The sequence below is a fragment of the Acipenser ruthenus genome, chromosome 8 (assembly GCF_902713425.1).
Source record: "Acipenser ruthenus chromosome 8, fAciRut3.2 maternal haplotype, whole genome shotgun sequence".
NCBI lineage: Eukaryota > Metazoa > Chordata > Actinopteri > Acipenseriformes > Acipenseridae > Acipenser > Acipenser ruthenus.
In genome coordinates this window covers 14058892-14078586 of record NC_081196.1, presented here as the reverse complement: position 1 = coordinate 14078586, position 19695 = coordinate 14058892, and the positions used below count along the sequence as shown (strand labels likewise).

The 19695-nt window shown below is 38.2% G+C and overlaps 2 protein-coding genes across 2 annotated transcripts; both read right to left on the bottom strand.

Annotated features, from left to right (window-relative positions):
• Positions 1-1753: 1753 nt before the first annotated feature.
• Positions 1754-6111, bottom strand: LOC117406253 (olfactory receptor 51I2-like). The gene is made up of 2 exons (XM_059029545.1): positions 6080-6111; positions 1754-4264 (listed from the first exon to the last, which is right to left on the bottom strand). The coding sequence occupies exon 2, from the start codon at positions 4228-4230 to the stop codon at positions 3259-3261; it is 972 nt and encodes a 323-aa protein (XP_058885528.1). The 5' UTR covers positions 4231-4264; positions 6080-6111; the 3' UTR covers positions 1754-3258.
• Positions 6112-12740: 6629 nt separating this feature from the next.
• LOC117972742 (olfactory receptor 6F1-like) lies at positions 12741-13914 on the bottom strand. Its single transcript, XM_034922746.2, has one exon. The coding sequence runs from the start codon at positions 13912-13914 to the stop codon at positions 12937-12939; it is 978 nt and encodes a 325-aa protein (XP_034778637.2). The 3' UTR covers positions 12741-12936.
• Between the last annotated feature and the right edge of the window lie 5781 nt (positions 13915-19695).

Genomic DNA, 19695 nt, shown 5'->3' with positions numbered 1-19695 from the left:
ATAACTGTACCTTTAAATGTGCTTGTACTGTAATTGAGTGAACATTTGGAATCCTCAAAATGTGATTCTGATGTTTGGATGTCTCTGGGGGAACACTATAGTACACTCCTCAGAAGGTTAGCAATATCATCTTGGCTTGTTTTACACAACATAGCTCTCTGTAATGGATGTTGAACTTACAGAGAAAGATTACAGGGTTTGAGGGAAGCAGATGCTGAACTTGAAGCCCCAGTGTTGGAGGTTGCAGATGCTGCAAGTGCCAGGCAGGTCAGACAAGGCCTTACAGACAGGGGTTCACATAACTGGTACGCAGGTACACATGTGGATCAATAAAAAACAAATGCAGACTTATTTTTACTTGTCTAAGATGCAAATATGTACCATAAGTATATTTTTTTTTAACAGGACAGCATTTATAATAAAGGCAGTGATGGTGCGCACAGTTTGAAGTTGAGCTATACATGCCTAACTTAAGGAAAACTCCTGATTCTAAATTTTATTTATTTTTTAAGCAAAATGGCTTCATCACTCACTGCCATTTTCATATTCACTTTGACATCCGACACATTCTTTCCCTTGTCCAGCGAGTGCTTCTTTAACTTGTGCTGCATACCACCAGTCTGTCAGAGGGCGGGATCACACACTGTATGCCACACTCTGATTGGTGGAAATATTATTGGTGATCCAATCCAAACCGCCAATAAAGCCAAAATAAAATCCACTCCAAAATGTCCTGTTATACGGTATGTCAAAGAAAATATTAAAGGAAGGTTGGTGTTTCTTATGCATTTCACTTATGCCAATTCCCGGACTGTCCAGGTCAAACCCGGACAGGTGGCAACCCTATTGTAACCTTGCTCCCCCCGCTGTGATTTGATTGGTTGGGCACATGGTTTGATGTGCGTTATTTAAGACCCGATTGATAAAGCACGTTTTCGTGCGTTATCGCAGCGGTTCGCTAACGCTGTCATTTTTGCCCTAGGTATAGTGTCTGTGCACATATTTGCTAAATAGGGTCCTTAGAGTCTTTTAGTTTCTTTCCAAAAAATGAAAGAATGCTTGATTGAGGCTTCATTTTTTAACAAATAAAAAAACAATTACACAATGTTGTAAAAACAAAATAAATGAACTTTTTATTGTTGGCCACATACATGTACAACGAATGATTGATAAACATGTTAGCTAATCGTCAATGTGCCCAAGAAGCTTTAATCCGAGTTGTTTCTATTCAAGTATCACATCAGATTTCTGAGAATGGTTGGATATTTGTGCTAATAAGCACTTAATAAGAAACATTTGGTCCACTTGTTAGGTAAAATACCAACATTTTGTTACTGATAAATGAAGAATGTTTTTACCCCACAAATAGTTATAACGACCTAATGGAATACTAAATCTGGGGTAAATTAACCAATTTGAAATATTACAACTACTTTTAGCATAACGACCTTATGAGAATTTTGCCCAAACTGTGTTGACTTTTTAACACATACTGTAGGCCTGTCATCATTTTAACAAAAACGATATTCATGTAGGAGGGTGTGTTAGCAACAACAACAGTAATAATAATAATAATAATAATAATAATAATAATAATAATAGCACCACAGCTTAAAAAATGTAATTTATTCATTAATGTATTTGTTATTTATTTATTTGTTTTTTTATTTATTTTATTCATGTGAAGTACACTGCTCCTATGCAAAAAAGATATGAACCACAGGATTGAATCACAAAATATTAGTTACTTTTACAAACTTTATTATTGTAGTACATAATAAGGAAAATAATGATGGGGCTAAAGACTCGACAAACTATTGTAATTTGGTTCAGTATGGTGAACCGTTAACCCACAAACACCTATTCATTCAAGAGAACATTATTTTAACCAAACAATATTTTGAATCATACAAATAGACACAAAACAATTTATTTACAGATGTCATATAGTGACTCAAAAAAGTATTCAACCGGGAACCTGAAATTAAAATTGTCTGTAATTTGTAATTGTTTTATTTTTTCAGTTCCAGTTACATGAAGATTTTATTCTTCCACATATACTCTATCATACTATTTGATTTTCTTAGTTTGTTTACACATTTTTAAATCAGTTTTCAAGCCAATAGGCTCCTTTCACTTGCCAAATGTAAGCGACAGCCAATGGAAAGCTTCCTGAAGGTTCCCAGCCAAGAGTGGCCACTTTGTGTGAGTGCAATTCAAACCATGCTTGCTTAGCTGACTCTGTAGGATGACTGGCAGTGCTTTTACTAAGTGAGCCACTGGGGACCTCTGGGGATTCATTTATTAATTATTCATGTGTGCATTTAGCCACCTCTACTGATACCCCCCCCTTTTCACTCTATATCTCTTTACTTTCCTTACTGACCGGCCATAGTCACAAAACATCAAGCACTGTTTTAAGGAATGTTTTTGAAGAGTTTTTATAAACATAATTCTAAATTAAACAGTGCTTTGAAAAATGAGAATAAACTCTTTCTAAAACAACTGGGAAAATGCCCTTCGTCAAATTCGCTCTAAAATGTAATTATTGACTGTATTCTTTATTTTGCTCTTATTTGAATTTGATCTAACTTTCCACTGATTTTACTGTACTTTATAACTGCTCTTATCTGTAATGTGATATTGTGTAATGTGATATTTTGCAATGTGATACTTTGTATTGTGATATTTTGTAACAACTGTAAGAAGTTGACTTCGTAGGTTATATATTTTTTTTAATTGGACTTTCCCTTCAAATGAATTACTGTAAATTCTACCAAAATATCTTGGTTATGCTTTTTTTTTTTAAAAAAAACAAATCCTTCTCTCAGATAACATGCCTCCTAACCCTCCTTTTTATTTAATGAATTAATAAACTAAAGTATGTAACTGATCTAAACTGCTGTTGTTTACTACACCCAGTTAAGAAAGGCATTTCAAAAACTTTACACATTGTTTAATATGTTGCTGCCATTTTCACATTATTCTGCATAAATAAATAAATAAATACAAAAATACATAAATAAACTTGTGAATAGGTGTATATGAAAAAATACAATATCCATGTAAACTGAACTGAACGCAAAAACAAAGTATGTCTGATTCCAGATTGAACATTTTAATATCATTTTTGAGGGTCTTAGACAGGGCCCAATGCGAAGATGTTAACCTTATCACAATAAGCTACTGTTTTTAATCAAAATATCGGAATCGAAGATAAACACACACATATTAAACTCGGCTCACACAGTCTGAAGATTATCCATTTATGGAGCTGATTTTTCTGTTTTTGATCAACTTTTTAATTTGCTCCATAATTTCTTCCGTTTTTAAGGTGTATATGATTGGATTTAGCAAAGGAGGAATGGTAGCAGATAAGGATGTATTAATAATTCTCGTGTCTGTGTCGATATGCACATTTACCCACGCTACAACATAGGTCACTAAAATCGGTATGTAAAATATGTCTACTAAGGTTAAATGTGTACTGCACGTTTTAAATGCTTTCCACCTACCTTCAGCGGACGCTATCTTTAAAAGTGCCCTTACGATGAACATGTATGTCAGCACAATAAAAGCAAATGGAGCAAAAAATAAACCCACAGTATAAAAGCAAGCCATAAACCAATTTGGAGAATAGTCCCCGCAAGCTATTTTAAACACAGGTCCATGATCACAAAAATAACTGTTTACAATTGTGGTTTTGCAGTATGACAGTCGTGGAATTAAAGCAACCATAATCACAACGACAATTAAAGGGATAATCCAAGAAATCAGAATAACTAGCATCATTCTTGTGGTTGAATTCAGTGTATTACTTCGCAGTGGAAAGTATATAGCAATTAACCTGTCATACGCCAATACACAGAGAGCAAACGACTCCATTGAGCAAAAATAATGTACAAAGAAAATCTGGGTTAAACAAGCGTCAAAATATACGAATCTCGAGTTAAACAGGAACGTGTGTATTGCCTTTGGAATGAGTGCAGTGCTATAACTGACGTCCACTACAGCTAAGCTAAAAATAGCTAAATACTTTGATGTGTGCAGACTTTCTGCGTACCAAATGATTGACATTATTAGAAAGTTTGCTAGCAGTGTTACAACATAAACAACAGACAAGAAGATGAAATAATAATCTGTATTCTGTAGGGCATAAAAGCCTCTGATGTAAAACCCCACTGGGTGGGTAAAATTACTGAGGTCTTCCGGTTCTTGCTGCGTGGCCATCGTTTGTTTTTTTCTTCCAAAAGTCTTGATCAGCCTGTGAATAATAATAATAATAATAATAATAATAATAATAATAATAATAATAATAATAATAATAATAAACAGAAATGAATACCTGAAGTTTACCAATTATGATTAATTTACTGTGTGTGAGTTATAATACAGTCCATGAATATAATGTATTTTCATTTCATATCACAATGTATAAGAGTACGTGCGGTGCTTGTTCTCTTAGGGCTGACCCCAATCACAGACCCCAATTATCGCTAATCTTGGATTACCTTGCCTAAGGTAACAAACATAAGTAATTGTGGAAAAGAAAATGACTGCACGTGAATATAATGTATTCAGTAACAAAGTGTTGTTTGTTTTTCATTTCGAGTGTCTCGAGATTTTCTTTCAAATAAGATAACGACAGTTTTGTGCAGACATAGTCCACATTCCATTAGATAACTGGGATGGTTTTAATTTATCACCAAACTTTAAATATGATCATATGTCTGTGGCAGGCCCGAAATTGTGTATTTTATTATTTTTGTATTTAAGTTTGGCAAGGAGGGGTTTAATTCCATTCTTGCCAGTTAGTTAGTTAAGTGAGTATCCATTAAGCCCAGCCACATACTATATAAAGGAATCCAGATGCTTTGTTTGGGGAGAGTTAGTCAAGGGAGGGACTGAGTGTAGCAGGGTGTGCTCTCTGTCCAAGCACCGTGATAGCCCAGCTTGGGTGCTGTTTTTGCTGTTTTGTTTTGAAGTGTTGTTGTTTAACCCTTTTATTTAACAATACAGTAACACAAATAAAATGGTTAAACAAAAACACATCAAAACAAAACAGCTCCAACGCTGGGCTATCAAGGTGCTTGGACTGAGAGCACACCCTGCAGCACTCAGACTCTCCCTCAACGAACTCTCCCCAAACGTAAGTACAAAAATACAAATGAAATACCTAAATACAAAATAAAAAAAAACACACACACAATGTACAATATAATAATAATAATAATAATAATAATAATAATAATAATAATAATAATAATAATATTTGTTTCAGAAAATGAAGTGAACATGTATTTAACTATTTTTTTTTTCTATTTTTTTTTTTAGGGAAGCATTGCTTCTTCCGGACATGCAAGGCGGGAAATACAGTATCCTCCTATATACATGTGCAGTTATCCGGCGTTAATATCGGAAAAAACAATTCCATAGAAAATAAAGACCAATGAATGCTTTTGACGAACAGAACACATAAGTGTGTCAGGTCAACATTATTCCTTGCCCTTGACAAAGTACCGAAGACTTTTTTTTTTTTTTTAATGCAGTTGACTTCAACTTATTTCTTTTACAGAGATGCATAACCGGCAAAACTTGTCTGGAATGCATGTATGTTTAATTACAGTATTTCATTACCTTAACTGTTGGTGTTAAAGTTTTGTTGAATTGCATTAATTTAGATTTGTAAAGTGTTGTAATTTTGTATGCTTAATGTGATAGAATAGGTTAGTAGCTATATATCATCAGCAGGTACTTGTGTACAATGTACTGTACTTGTGTATGTTAACTTTATGCTATACATTATTAAAGGTACAGTAATTGTAATTAATACCTGTTCGATTATCCGTACAAATCGATTATACAAACTAGTATCGGTACCAATTAGTTTGGATAATTGACTCTCTACTGTATATATATATATATATATATATATATATATATATATATATATATATATATATATATATATATAAAGAAATACATATAGTACATTTTAGTTTTCTGAAACGTAAAAGCAAGTACAACAAAGGCAAGGTACAATAAAGATATATGCAACAAAAAACAGTATTGTACATACCAATCCCTTTTGCAGTGCTTTCAGGTCCTGTGCTCTGTATTCTGCTGTCGAATATGGGAAACCCTTCTTATTTATTGTTGAACATTAGAGGAAAACAAACTGTAACTCTTGTATTCACTGGGGAATAAGAAAGAGCCCCGACCAATGAGATGAAGTTATACTTGTCAGTAAACTGTTTTTAAATGTGCAAGCTAATTACACTCATTTGGGATGCAATTACAGTAATATGCTTAAAGCAAACACCTGACACAAAAACTATGAACTGCATGTGTCTCTTAAAATCAACTGCTCTGGTAATAAGAATCTGTTTATATCAGTATATCAGTCAATTAATATAAGAGTAGATAATGTAAGAGATTACAGTACTGGAGACATTCCAATAGCCTACTACTGATTCACTATTGCACAAATGCAGGATTGCTACTGTGCCTACTTCCAAGAAAATGTTTATGATTTCAAGAATGTACAGTGTTGTTGGAGGAAGGCAAATCGGGGCATATTTTCAAACTTTTGAATCAACTTTTAAGAGGACAATGCAGCTCTCCCTATCACCCTCACCCAAGATGAGCAACTCAGTGGGATACAGATTAGAAGCAGAAAACTCTCAATGGCAGGATTCATCCTGCAATCCATGCTTTTACTAAGTTACTCACTGGGGATCCCATTTTTGACACATTGTATTTTGTCCCCAGTTATTAATACACAAAACATATTAAGATACACGAGAAACCAGAAATTATGGGATGTACTACATACTCTTTGTCTCCACTAATACCAAAAGGGACGTCCCAGCAGTGTTAAAAATGAATTAGACAGCGGAACAGGATCTAGCAACAACATGCCACCAGAAGAAGAGAGACAACAACTACTGCTGGAGGAACTGAAGACATGTCTTCATGGCCAACGGCATGAAAAGAACAGTTGAATGACCCTGTAAATAATGTATTTTTGGTTGGGTTTGTAAATAAAATGTGTTTAATTTGTATAATTTGAAAGTTTGGGTAAATTAAAGTGTGTGCTGGATATGGCAGAGGTGGGAGGTTAGACTTTCTTCCCTGCCTAATTGAAACCTAATGTATAGCTGGTGGCCAGGTGTTAATTGACTAATTGATTATCAATTAACCCTGCCCATATGCCGTTATAAAGGAGCTGAAAAAGCGAGTCCTTTGCTCCTGTTTTTTGTGCACCAGCATGAGGATTAATTATTATTATTATTATTATTATTATTATTATTATTATTATTATTATTATTATAATTATTATTATTATTTATTTCTTAGCAGACACCCTTACTTAGGGCAACTTACAGTTGTATACAAAAAATACATCAAGAATTACAGTACATTTAAGAGCAAGATACAAAATACAATGACTTCAGTCCTAATAAGAGCAAATACAAAACACAGTACGATTTGATATCGGGGCAGTTCACGAGCAGATAGTTACAACTCGTTAGATACGAGTGCATGTGAAATACAAAATACTACAGATTGGGTTAAGTGCAGGATTAAATACAGTAAAATAGGGAGCAGATAAGTGCAAGTTAAAGTGCATTAAAGGCAGAGTGCTATATAGTCCAGAAAGGAAGAGTTGAGTTTTACAGGTGTTGTCTGAAGAGGTGTGTCCTGAGGAGGGACTGGGCAGTCCTGACATCCATAGGAAGGTCAGGACTGAGGAGGCTGTGTGGTCTAGTGGCTAAAGAAAAGGGCTTGTAACCATGAGGTCCCCGGTTCAAATCCCACCTCAACCACTGACTCATTGTGTGACCCTGAGAAAGTCACTTAACCTCCTTGTGCTCCGTCTTTCGGGTGAGATGTAGTTGTAAGTGACTCTGCAGCTGATGCATAGTTCACACACCCTAGTCTCTGTAAGTCGCCTTGGATAAAGGCTCTGTCTTTCAGGTGAGACGTAGTTGTAAGTGACTCTGCAGCTGATGCATAGTTCACACACCCTAGTCTCTGTAAGTCGCCTTGGATAAAGGCGTCTGCTAAATAAACAAATAATAATAAATAATAAAAGGTCGTTCCACCACTGTGGGGCGAGGGTGAGCAGGCTCTGGAGGCAGGGGAGCGTAAAGGAGGTACAGCCAGTCTTCTACTGCAGGCGGAGTGGAGAGGTCGGGTAGGGGTGTAGGGAGAGATGAGGGTCTGGAGGTAGCTGGGTGCAGTCTGGTCAAGGCATCGGTTGGCGAGTACAAGAGTCTTGAACTGGATGCGAGCGGTGACCAGGAGCCAGTGGAGTGAGCGGAGCAGTGGAGAAGCGAGGCAGAGAGAACACCAGACGAGCAGCAGATTTCTGGATGAGCTGGAGTGGATGGGTGGTGGACACAGGGAGGGTGCCCAGGAGGGAGTTGCAGTAGTCTAGGTGGAAGAGTACCAGGGCCTAGATGAGGAGTTGTGTGGAGTAGTTGGTGAGGAAGGGTCAGATTCTTTGTATGTTGCTCAGGGAGAAACAGCAGGTGCGTGTTAGAGTGGAGATGTGCTGGGAGTAGGAGAGGCAGGGGTCCAGGGCTACTCCAAGGTTCTTGGCTGAGGAGGAGGGAGAGAGCATGGTAGATTACAGAGGAATGGAGATAGAGAGATCAGAAGAGGGGGAAGATGAGGAGGGGAAGAAAAGGAGGTCAGATTTAGAGAGGTTGCGTGTGAGGTGATGCGAGTGCATCCAAGAGGAGATAGCAGACAGACAGGTAGAGATACGGGAGTAGATGGTGGGGTCAGAGGGGGTGAAGGAGAGGAAGATCTGAGCATCATCAGCATAGAAATGGTATGAGAAACCATAGGATGCGATGAGGGGGCCCAGGGAGCGGGTGTAGAGAGAGAACAGGAGAGGACCCAAGACTGATCCTTGGGGGACCCCTGTTGAGAGAGGGTGAGGTGTGGAGGTTGAGCCGCACCAGGTTACCTGGTAGGTGTGGTAGGAGAGGTAGGAGGAGAACCAGGCCAGAGCTGCGCCAGAGATTCCCAGGTCAGAGAGAGGATAGGAGAATAGAGTGATCAACAGTGTCAAAGGCAGCAGAGAGATTGAGAAGAATTAGGACAGAGGAGAGAGAGGCAGCACGGGCAGAGTTTAGCGAATTAGTGACATACAGGAGAGCAGTTTCAGTGGAGTGAGCAGAGTGGAAACCAGATTGGAGAGGGTCATGCAGAGAGTGGTTAGACAGGAAAGCTTGCGGTGTACTGCCTGCTCGAGGGTTTTAGAGAAGAAGGGTAAGAGGGAGACAGGATGGTAGTTCTGGAGGGAGGTGGGGTCGAGGGTAGGTTTTTTGAGGAGGGGGTGATAGAGGCTTGTTTGAAGGCAGAGGGAAAGAGACCAGAGAGGAGAGAGGTGTTGAGAAGGGAGGAGATGAAGGGGAGTAGAGCAGGAGCAGCAGCTTGAAAGTGGTGAGTGGGGAGGAGGTCCAGGGCGCACGTGGTGGGTTTGTGGCCCTGGAGGAGGGAGGAGAGGTTAGAGTCTGAGAGGGGAGAGAAGGAGGAGAAGGAGGGTGAGTTAGTAGGCGAGACATAGGGTGTTGGGGTTGGAGGGGATGGAGAGAGAGAGAGAGAAGTTTAAGGAGTGAAGGAGAGGAAGGAATCCGGGCAGAGTGGGTGGGGTTGGAGAGATGGATGTTGAAATCACCTAACAGGATAGTTGGGGTAGACAGAGAGGGGAGGGAGGAGAGGAGATAGTCGAGTTCATCGAGGAAGTGAGTGAGAGGTCCAGGGGGACGGTACAGTACAAAAAGAGGGAGTTGACAAGGAGAGGTTAGTTGGACAGCATGAAATTCAAAGGTGTTAACAGAGAGTGAAGAGAGGTCAGAGGGGACAGAAAAGAGTAAGGAGGGAGAGAGGAGAAGACCGATCCCACTTCCCTGTCCAGTGAGACGCAGAGTATGGGACAGGACGTGGAAAGAGGACAGGGCAGCAGGAGTTACAGTGTTATCAGGAGAGAGACAGTATTCAGTGAGAGCAAGGAAATCGAGATAGAGGTGGGAGGCAAAGGCAGAGATGAAATCAGCTTTGTTAGCAGAAGGGTGACAGTTCCAGAGGGCACCAGAGAGAGTGCAGGAGGGGAGAGAGTGGGAGGGGGGAGAGGCAGAGGGATGAGGTTAGAGGAGTTAGGGGAGCAGCGGCAGAGATAGGACAGAGGATGGGAGTGAGAGGACAGAATAACAGGGATGTGAGAGACAGTCATAGTAGGCCTGCCAGAGTGCCAGAGAAAGAGGGGCTTCCTCCCTGAGTGCAAGAGAAGGAGGATCCAGTGTCGCAGTTGCCAATACTGCCCCTGTCAGAGTGCCCAGCGCCAACAAGCCAGGGGCTTGCACCTACGCTTGGGTCACCCTCCAGAGAGGAGACCAGAGGGGAAAAACAACACATCAGATTTAGGGGGTAGCAAGGGGGCTAAAACAGGCCCCACCTCATCAAAACCCAGGGGTCTTAAAAGGGGTTAAACAGGCACCTCTGATAGAAGATGCAGAACCAGCGGAGACAGAGGAGTCTGGTCCAAGTCGCCCTACAACCCACCCACAAGAAGCCAAAAGAAGAAAAACCAATAGGATGGGACTTGTGGGGAAATGGCTGGGGTCTAAAGGGGGTTGTGATTGTTCAAGGGGGGAGATGGCCACTGGTCGCCATGTGTGCTACGCACAAAGCGAAGGTACCAAGGTAAATTGTGTTTAAACAAAGATGAATTATTTTGTTTTTAATTTTGGCAGGGATGGGGTTAATTCCATTGTTTGAGAGGGAGAGTTGAGTGATGGCTAATGTCCAGCCTGAACAGGAGAATTTTGGAGAAACAGAGGACCTTCCATGAAGGCCTTTGCCAGCCTAAAGGGTTCCTAGTGTGTTTTGTTGAATCCTTTTATTTTGGTCATTGTACCTGTTTTGTTTTTTTTTGTTCCTGTGTTTATTTTTGTTTCACAGTGGACAAAGGCTTTATTCCAAGGTGTCCATATTGTATACACTGTCAAAGGGCTCCTGCCATGTCTTGTATTCTATTGAATTCTTCATCTTCAGACAGACATGGGTGTAACTCCACTTAATTAAGCAGTTTTTACCTCTGTGTGAATCCAGGTTGAGTCACCCCCAAGGGGGGGATCTACTGATCCACTTATTAACATTACTACATACAGTACAATGAAAATACAGTGAAATGAGCGCTGAGACAATTCTGATTTATACATTTTAATTTACTGCTATTTAGATCATCAAAAAAAGGGACCCTGCTTTGGGAATGGTAGCTAGTACAATTTTGTAGTATTTTGTTATTAGGTAAGTTGTTACAGACAGCTCCATATATTATTATTATTATTATTATTATTATTATTATTATTATTATTATTATTACTATTATTATTATTATTATTATTAGTAGTAGTAGTAGTAGTAGTATTTTTATTTATTTTAAATGTGAATTGAAGCCTCTGCACATTAGAGCTAATAACTGCTGTATTTATTATTACAACTCAGAAACAAATGATGCCTGTTATCAGGCTCAGGTCTTCCCAGTACATTCATACGACTTGGTATTTCCTTAGTAATTAAAATGCCCTACTTGATATTCATTGTGGAAGTCTGTTAGTGTGACATTCTTAGTACAGTCCTGATTGAAGGTGCAATGTATACTGGCTGCTGGCTGTTACCATACAACACATTGTGCTTGTTACCCAGAAACTGCACAGGAATTTCAGCAGAATCAAAAACATTTTGGGAGTCAAGTCTGGGAAGCTACATTACAAACACACTATAGAATGAATGTGGGGACACATGATGTTTAAAATGTTCGAATATATGTACTGATTTCCTTTAATTAAGCATTGTGTAAAACTACTGTAAATGGTCCAAACATGTTTTTATTTTATTTTTTTCACAATATGCTCCGACTGAAACCAATTATAGTATAACTTGTCTTTACAGTAACACAATGGTTACTAGCTATTAAAACCCATATTACAAATACATCACAGTAAAACAAGTAAGTAATATATTTTAAGATACATATATGTTATTGAAGACTGTTGTAAAAAAATTGGGAATATTCTCCCATTACAATTGTGGCAACACAATTAACATTACTTTGTCTATTCTGAAACCACTCAAAATTAAAAGTTCAGTGTAAACCATTTAATAGATATTAAAAGCCTACTGTACAGTGTGTGGCTTTAGTTTAGGAGCAGGTGATGTAGGGAATACACAGAACTCTATATAATAAGTCTATAAGTCTACAGGTCTGATGATGTGTTAAACCATGAGGTTAAATTGTTCAGATTATAGGAAAAGTGTAATGTGTATAATAATAATAATAATAATAATAATAATAATAATAATAATAATAATAAATGTTCATTCATGTTCATATATATATATATATATATATATATATATATATATATATATATATTTCAAGCACACAAAATTAACATATTATGCTAGTTATTTTTTATTAACTCTCTAATCAAGCTCTTATTATTATTATTATTATTATTATTATTATTATTATTATTATTATTATTAGTTAGTTAGTCCTATTTTTTCATGTGAGCATTACAAAATAGAAAATAGAGAATTATTATAAGATTGTCAAAGCAAAACACACACAAACCTTTGTGCAAAATAATAACATAAAAAACAGTTCATCTTGGACTGAAACCTTAGAAATTAAAATATGAATGCCAGTGCCAATAGGAATTAGCCCCAAGCTACTGTAGTCCACAGTAGACACAAAGTACACAGTATACACAAAGTACTGGTTTAATATCCCATTTTGATTTCATTCAACATACAGGAATACAATACTCAAAAATGCATTATACTCATTGCTAACTAGTTTAAATTAACGTACACTTTGAATATTCATATTTAACAAGAAAAAAAAGCACTTGATCAACTTACAGTGTTAATTGTTCGATTTCTGAAATATTTTTTTATTTGCTCCATAATTTCTTCAGTCTTTAAGGTGTATATAATTGGATTAAGGAGAGGAGGTATAGTAGCAGACAGAGATGTGTTAAGAATTCTGGTATCTGTGTCGATAGTCACGTTTACCCACGCTATGATATAGGTCACTAACAGCGGTATATAAAATACTGCTACTAAGGTTAAATGACTTGTGCAAGTTTTAAATGCTTTACGTCTTCCTTCTGCCGATGCAATCTTCAAGAGGGCAAATATAATGCACACATAGGACAACATAATGAAAGCCAAAGGGAGAAAAAATAAAACAACGATATAAAATGCAGCCATAAACCAATTAGCAGAATAATCACTGCAAGTATTTTTAAACACTGGTCCGTGATCACAAAAGTAGCTGTTAATAATCGTAGACTTACAGAATGACAATCGAGGTATGAGAGCGACCATGATCGTAACTACAATGAAAGGAATTGCCCAGGAAACAATTATAACTAAAACCATTTTTGTGTTTGAGTTGAGTGTATTGCTTCTCAGGGGAAAGCAAATAGCTATTAACCTGTCATAAGCTAAAACAGAGAGAGCAAATGATTCCATCGAAGAAAAATAATGTACAAAAAACATCTGCGTTAAACAGGTATCATAAAAAACAAATCTGGCATTGAAAAGAAACGCATCGATCGATTTTGGAATAAGTGCTGTACTGTAACTTACATCCACCACGGCTAAGCTAAAAATTGCAAAGTATTTTGGTGTATGCAGGCTGTCTGCAAACCAAATTATTGACATGATCAGAAAGTTTGCTAACAATGTTGCAATGTAAACAATTGACAGGAATATAAAATAATAATCGGTGTGCTGCAAAGCAATAAAACCTCTGATGTAAAACCCAACTGGCCGCACAAAGGTAGCGTTTTGGACCGATGCGGTGGTTCCAACCTGCGTGTCCATGTTTTTCCACCTGTTAAAATAATAATAATAATAATAATAATAATAATAATAATAATAATAATAATAATAATAATAATAATAATAATAATACGTTTGCCTACTAATTAAGTCTGTATAAAACAAACACACAAAAACATGAACTACATTATACACATTTAAACCGAGCAGATTACAATACACGCACACTCATTTTAAAGGAAATATTAGTGTAATGCATGTATCATTGTCCTCTAAAAGTTCTGTAGTCATGGTGAGCATGCAGGTGCAGTAACCTGGCACAATTACTGAAATAATAAAACAATAGTATGCAAAAGAAAGAAATGTATACCAACCTCTCAGAATTGTTATGGCAGAACCTTATCTCTGAAATCTGTGCCTGTCCTAGAAAAGCAGGGAATGCTGGCTAATATATAAGGGAACCCCTAAACAAATCATGTCTCGATATTCACTGGAGATCAAATCATATTTGGTCATTAAATTTCTTCTAGAATTGCAGGGTAATTACATCATCTAATACTCAATAGGATACTGCACATTATTATTATTTATTTCTTAGCAGACGCCCTTATCCAGGGCGACTTACAATTGTTACAAGATATCACATTATACATTATTTCACATTATACAGATATCACATTATTTTTACATACAATTACCCATTTATACAGTTGGGTTTTTACTGGAGCAATCTAGGTAAAGTACCTTGCTCAAGGGTACAACAGCAGTGTCCCCCACTGGGGATTGAACCCACAACCCTCCGGTCAAGAGTCCAGAGCCCTAACCACTACTCCACACTGCTGCCCCCGCATACAGGTATGACTATGACATGTTATCAAGCTGGCATGTATGCTATGAGTTAAGAAGAGGAATAACCAAATTGATAAGTGTACAGCACTGGCATGTCACTTTTAATGTGACTAAACCAATCTATTTGTGTTTGAAAGTTTTAATTTAACCAGCATGTTAGTTAAAGGAAGTAAATAAATAGAATACCACGACATTTCCTGCAGGCACATTTCTTTAATGTCCATAGTTCCTTCAAAAGTTGCCAGATAAAGTGACCTTCCTTTCCCAGAGGAGACCAATGTTGAACAATTTACAGACAACAGGTATCACTTTGACTGCCACTGGAGAAAATACAATGATGGCACAATACAACATAAAAAAAAATAAAACAGATCCTGTGTAATGCTGGTTTTTGTGCACATTGATAAACAATAGCATTTTGAATTCTTTAATACAGGTTTTCGCTCATGGATTTTCTATACATAAAATACATAATATAAAATAGATGTAATCATCGGCAAGATATTATATACTTTATTGTTTATTATATTTTCTGAAGGTTCAGTGCTGTTTCAGCAAAACGTCACAAATTTCTCAAAGCACTTTAATTCAAAGGTAGTTCTATAAATCTGTTTTGTTTTATCAGAAAAGAAATACAAACCCCATCGAGATTAACTAAAAAAACATGAGTTAGTGATTAGAATCCAACAAGTGCATCACATTTGTATCACAGGCAGTGTCTCACTGAAATATAAGAGGCTCAAACATTTGCTCTGGTGAAGTTTCAAAATGGAATTTAGGCCCTGACCACACTATGCCTTTAAACCATATTTGTTGCCTTTAAACTGACTTTAAGTGCTAAATACGGTTAGCGTACACTATGCAGCATTTAATACCAGACTCGAGACCACCTCAGGTAGTGCAGTTTGTCAAAAGTGTGGATGTTGTAATACCGAACTACATATTTTGTGTATTCTCCAATATCCCAAAATGTTTTCTGATATTTTTTGGCGGGTGGACATTACAAATACAGTCCTCAGAACAGGCATCTGAAGGAGTTGAGAATGACTATCAATACTGCTGTACCGTATGCAATTTCTGAGGCTTGTTGTAAAATGGTGGATCATGGAGCGATGGGATCAGATGCCGAAATCAAGGCACATTGATATCTGGAGCGATGAAATCAGTCAAGGAGAACTTCAGAGTTCAAAACGAAACACACACAAATTATGATAAAAATGTACCTTGTATTTTTAAGAAACAAAGCCATAGCGTCCATGCTAAGAAGCATTGTCATGTTAAGTCCCACATTTCATTACAAACTATTTTAATAGTCTTTGTACGCATTAAGACTAATCATGAAAGGGTACTTTGGTGTGGACGCTTTGAGCTGTATTAATTCAAACGTTTTTGAGAACAGTTCTTGAGATCGGTTATACAGTGTGGACAGAGCCTTAAACTATACTAGTCAGGGATTCAGAGGGATCAAATGGTTTCTGAGATATGAGGCTTTGACAATGTGATGGTGGCAGATTTGCACAGAAACCCTCAACAACCTGTCAAGGGTTAATTTTCTTGTAGGACACTGTGACAGGGTCTTCCTCGTGTCACGCGTGTGGGTAGCCGCTGTTCAAGCATACAGAGAGACAGAGGTGGTGGTGTTGAAAACGCCGGCACAGGCGCGCAGGTTTTATTCACAAACAGAAAATAAAGTAAAGGTGGTCATGTGACGTTACCAGCCATGGTAACGCACAGAGGACTCATACAGCAAGCTGTACAAAAGGCAAAATAAAGTACACAGTACAAAAACTACAAATAAAAAGTGCCCCAGAGGGCGAGCGCTAGCCTTAAAACGAGGCGTCCCACTCCAGGAACCGGCTACACTACGTAACCCTCGCTATACATCACATGGGATCACAATCCCCTAACTAACCTACTCATGAGCCGGTATTTATACAACGACTCATGCTGCTTCATACGTCCTTGGCTGGGCATTGCCTTCACAAGCACCGCTTGCAGTCTCAGGGTTGCGTAGCTGTCGTTCCTGCAGTGCGGACCCTCTCCTCCCGAGTATACGCCGCTCCCCTCTGGCATGGCGTTACAGTCGCCTCGAACCATCTCCCGCGGATGCTTTTGAACTGACGGACACTTGGTCAAGACCCGCCCACCTGCTGATTGAGGTCCAGCACAGCCAATCACTTGCTGCTCTTCCCCTCAACCAAGCCTAGCAGGCAGCAAGTCTCAATCGAGCGCCCGTCTGTAAAACAATAATTCAATTAAACAAATCAACTCCAAAACGACATATAATAAACCCATTTCCCCATACAAATGATATCAACACTAAATACACTAAATGCTACAGACACCCACGATCGAATTTGACTAAAGCCACTTAATAAAGTAACTTACACAATAAGCACCTTGTTTTGAAAACGTTTCAATTGCAGGAGTTTAAGTTTTTCTTATCATGTTTCTGAACATTTACTCTGTGTTGATGACATCAACTAGTGGCACCTTGATGTCATTTCCAGTGCTAATCTTCAAGTTCTTATAAATAATTACATGATATTTTAGATATCAGTATAGAAAATATAGCCAAAGAAATACACATGCATGCCTTCAGTACATTCACACATACTTACATACACATATCATTCATTTGTATTTGGCTAGTGCAACTTGAACACACAGTTGTTATCTCAAAGTAAAACCTACCTGTGTTAGAGATGACTTCCACACGCACACTTGGTTGTTTCTGAATGCAAGTAAGTTCACCAAAGTAGCTGGACTATTTATTACAACAAAAGCTACAGTTATGGCAAAACCTGTAAGGTCTATAGGGTTTAATTAAGTTGCGTGAATAACCTCAATACTACATAATTAGCAGAAGTGTAACAGTTATTGCTCATTAAGATCAATTCATCTCCTGGGGTAAGAAAATGTCTACAGTGTAAAAAAAATAGAGATCTATTCAATAATCAGGATGGACTTCTGCTCCTGCTGTCTGAAATCCTGATATCTCTGTATAGAGACTTAAACCATAAATACCAAAGATTATATTAATCCCGAGAGGCTTTAGCAATAAAAAGCACACATTAAGGTGACTTTGCTTTCTCAATTTTTAACTTAGTGTGGCTAATTATCAATTTCTGACCTATTTTCTCCCAATTTGGAATAACCAATCGCTTTACCTCTCACCGCAGCAATAACCCACATGGCTCAGCAGACCTGAAGGTTCAGTGGGTGTCCTCAGATCCCACAACCAACCCAGCTTCTTTTTTTACCCAGGAACTCGAGAGCAGATGTCAGCAAGCTACTGGCCTCTGGAGGACAAAGACCAGCCTTGCAGGTGTCCGCCTTTGAGCTCACTGGGAGCCTAACCAGCAGGGTTCGCAGTAGCTCTCCTAACCTACAGGAGCGCCAGAGCCTATGCAATGCTTCCTTTGGAGTCCCCAGCAAAGACCGGCCTACTTCGCACAGCCAGGACGCGAACCTGCGCTGTATGACTCACTCTGCGCACTATGTGGCTGCACTTCTACCAGGTGAGACACTCGGGGACCCCCATTTGCTTTCCAGATTTAACATTGTGAAAAGTAAGATTGTTAATATTATTTGTAAAAGAAGACGTTAAAAATAAACAAAGGCTGTGTTTCAGCTACTTATTCAACAGACACTGCACAGAAGTGTTTTACTAATTGAATTACATTTCACCGTTGGGACTATATTGGCATCTGTTTTGATCAGTAAATGTCCCCAAACATCTCAATAATTGCCCCCACACCAGTTCACAGTACATAGGGTTAAGTAAAACAATTTAGCATTGAGCAACATTAATTGTAACCTAGGGCATGGTTCAGGGGACAGAAGCTAGGGCTCCTGCCCCGTTCTGTCCCGTCAAAGTATCTGTCAATCTCCCTATTTAAATCCCAAGTCACTCGCTTATTCTCTGTCTTGCGTTTTTGTTTGCGAATCGCTATGTTCATGTATCGCTACACAGCTGACAAATCTTCCCTTGACGCTGTTGGACCCGTTGCCTCAATCCCTTCTGTGCCCACATCCCTGCAGACTCCAAATCAATCATTTAAATCTAAGATTATGAATTTAGATATAAAATGACTGCTCGCCTGTCGCACTTTTCTCTCTCTTCGGAATCCGAATTCTCGGCCTTGGAGGCCGATCGGTTTGGTATCACCTCCGCGAGGGTGGCTCTCCGCAAGACAAGAGGAACCCTGCCCTCTTTTCTAAATCACAAAGCACTCTCCTTTTTCAACTGCAGAGGTTCATCCTCCACGCAGCCCCTGCTCCTGTCCCGTGAATGCGTGCATCAAAGCATGTGGTATAATTAAAAAACAATACAGAATTTGAATGTCTTAACAGAAAGCTTGTGACTGAAATACTTACAAATTGTAAGAATTCTAAAAATTAAATGGTCTATAAATTGTATTATAGAACAACCAGATAGTCCCCTTTCTGTTGTGTACTATGGAGGTCTGCTTATTTTTCTGCTATAATTACTCAATAACAGAAAGCACGGCTGAGAGATGATACTAATTAATGACACCTGTTCTGAATCCACTGCTTACTGATGAAATGCTTCTCATGGATGATCAAGCCCATCTCTCTGTTTTAACAATTCCTGTTAAAACAAACTGTGATTAGACACATTTCCTGCTAAATTTACCAGTCCCTTATTGTAAATTACTTTTTATAGAATTCATTTAACAAGTGAAGAAAAATATGAATAAACAGCTGAATGTAAAGCATATTGGGAAATGTATTGTAGTGTACCAGCTATTCGGAGAGAAGACGGAATAGAGGACACAAGACGATTGAGGTCCAAACGGCAGTTATTTTATTCCATAGACACAGTGGACATAACTAAGACAGCTGTACAATAAGACAGCTTGCTTTTTATACACACCCCTAAGGAGCTTGTCTTTAAATAGCCTTTACCCGCAATAACATTTCAACAATGTAGTAACCCCCGACCAATCA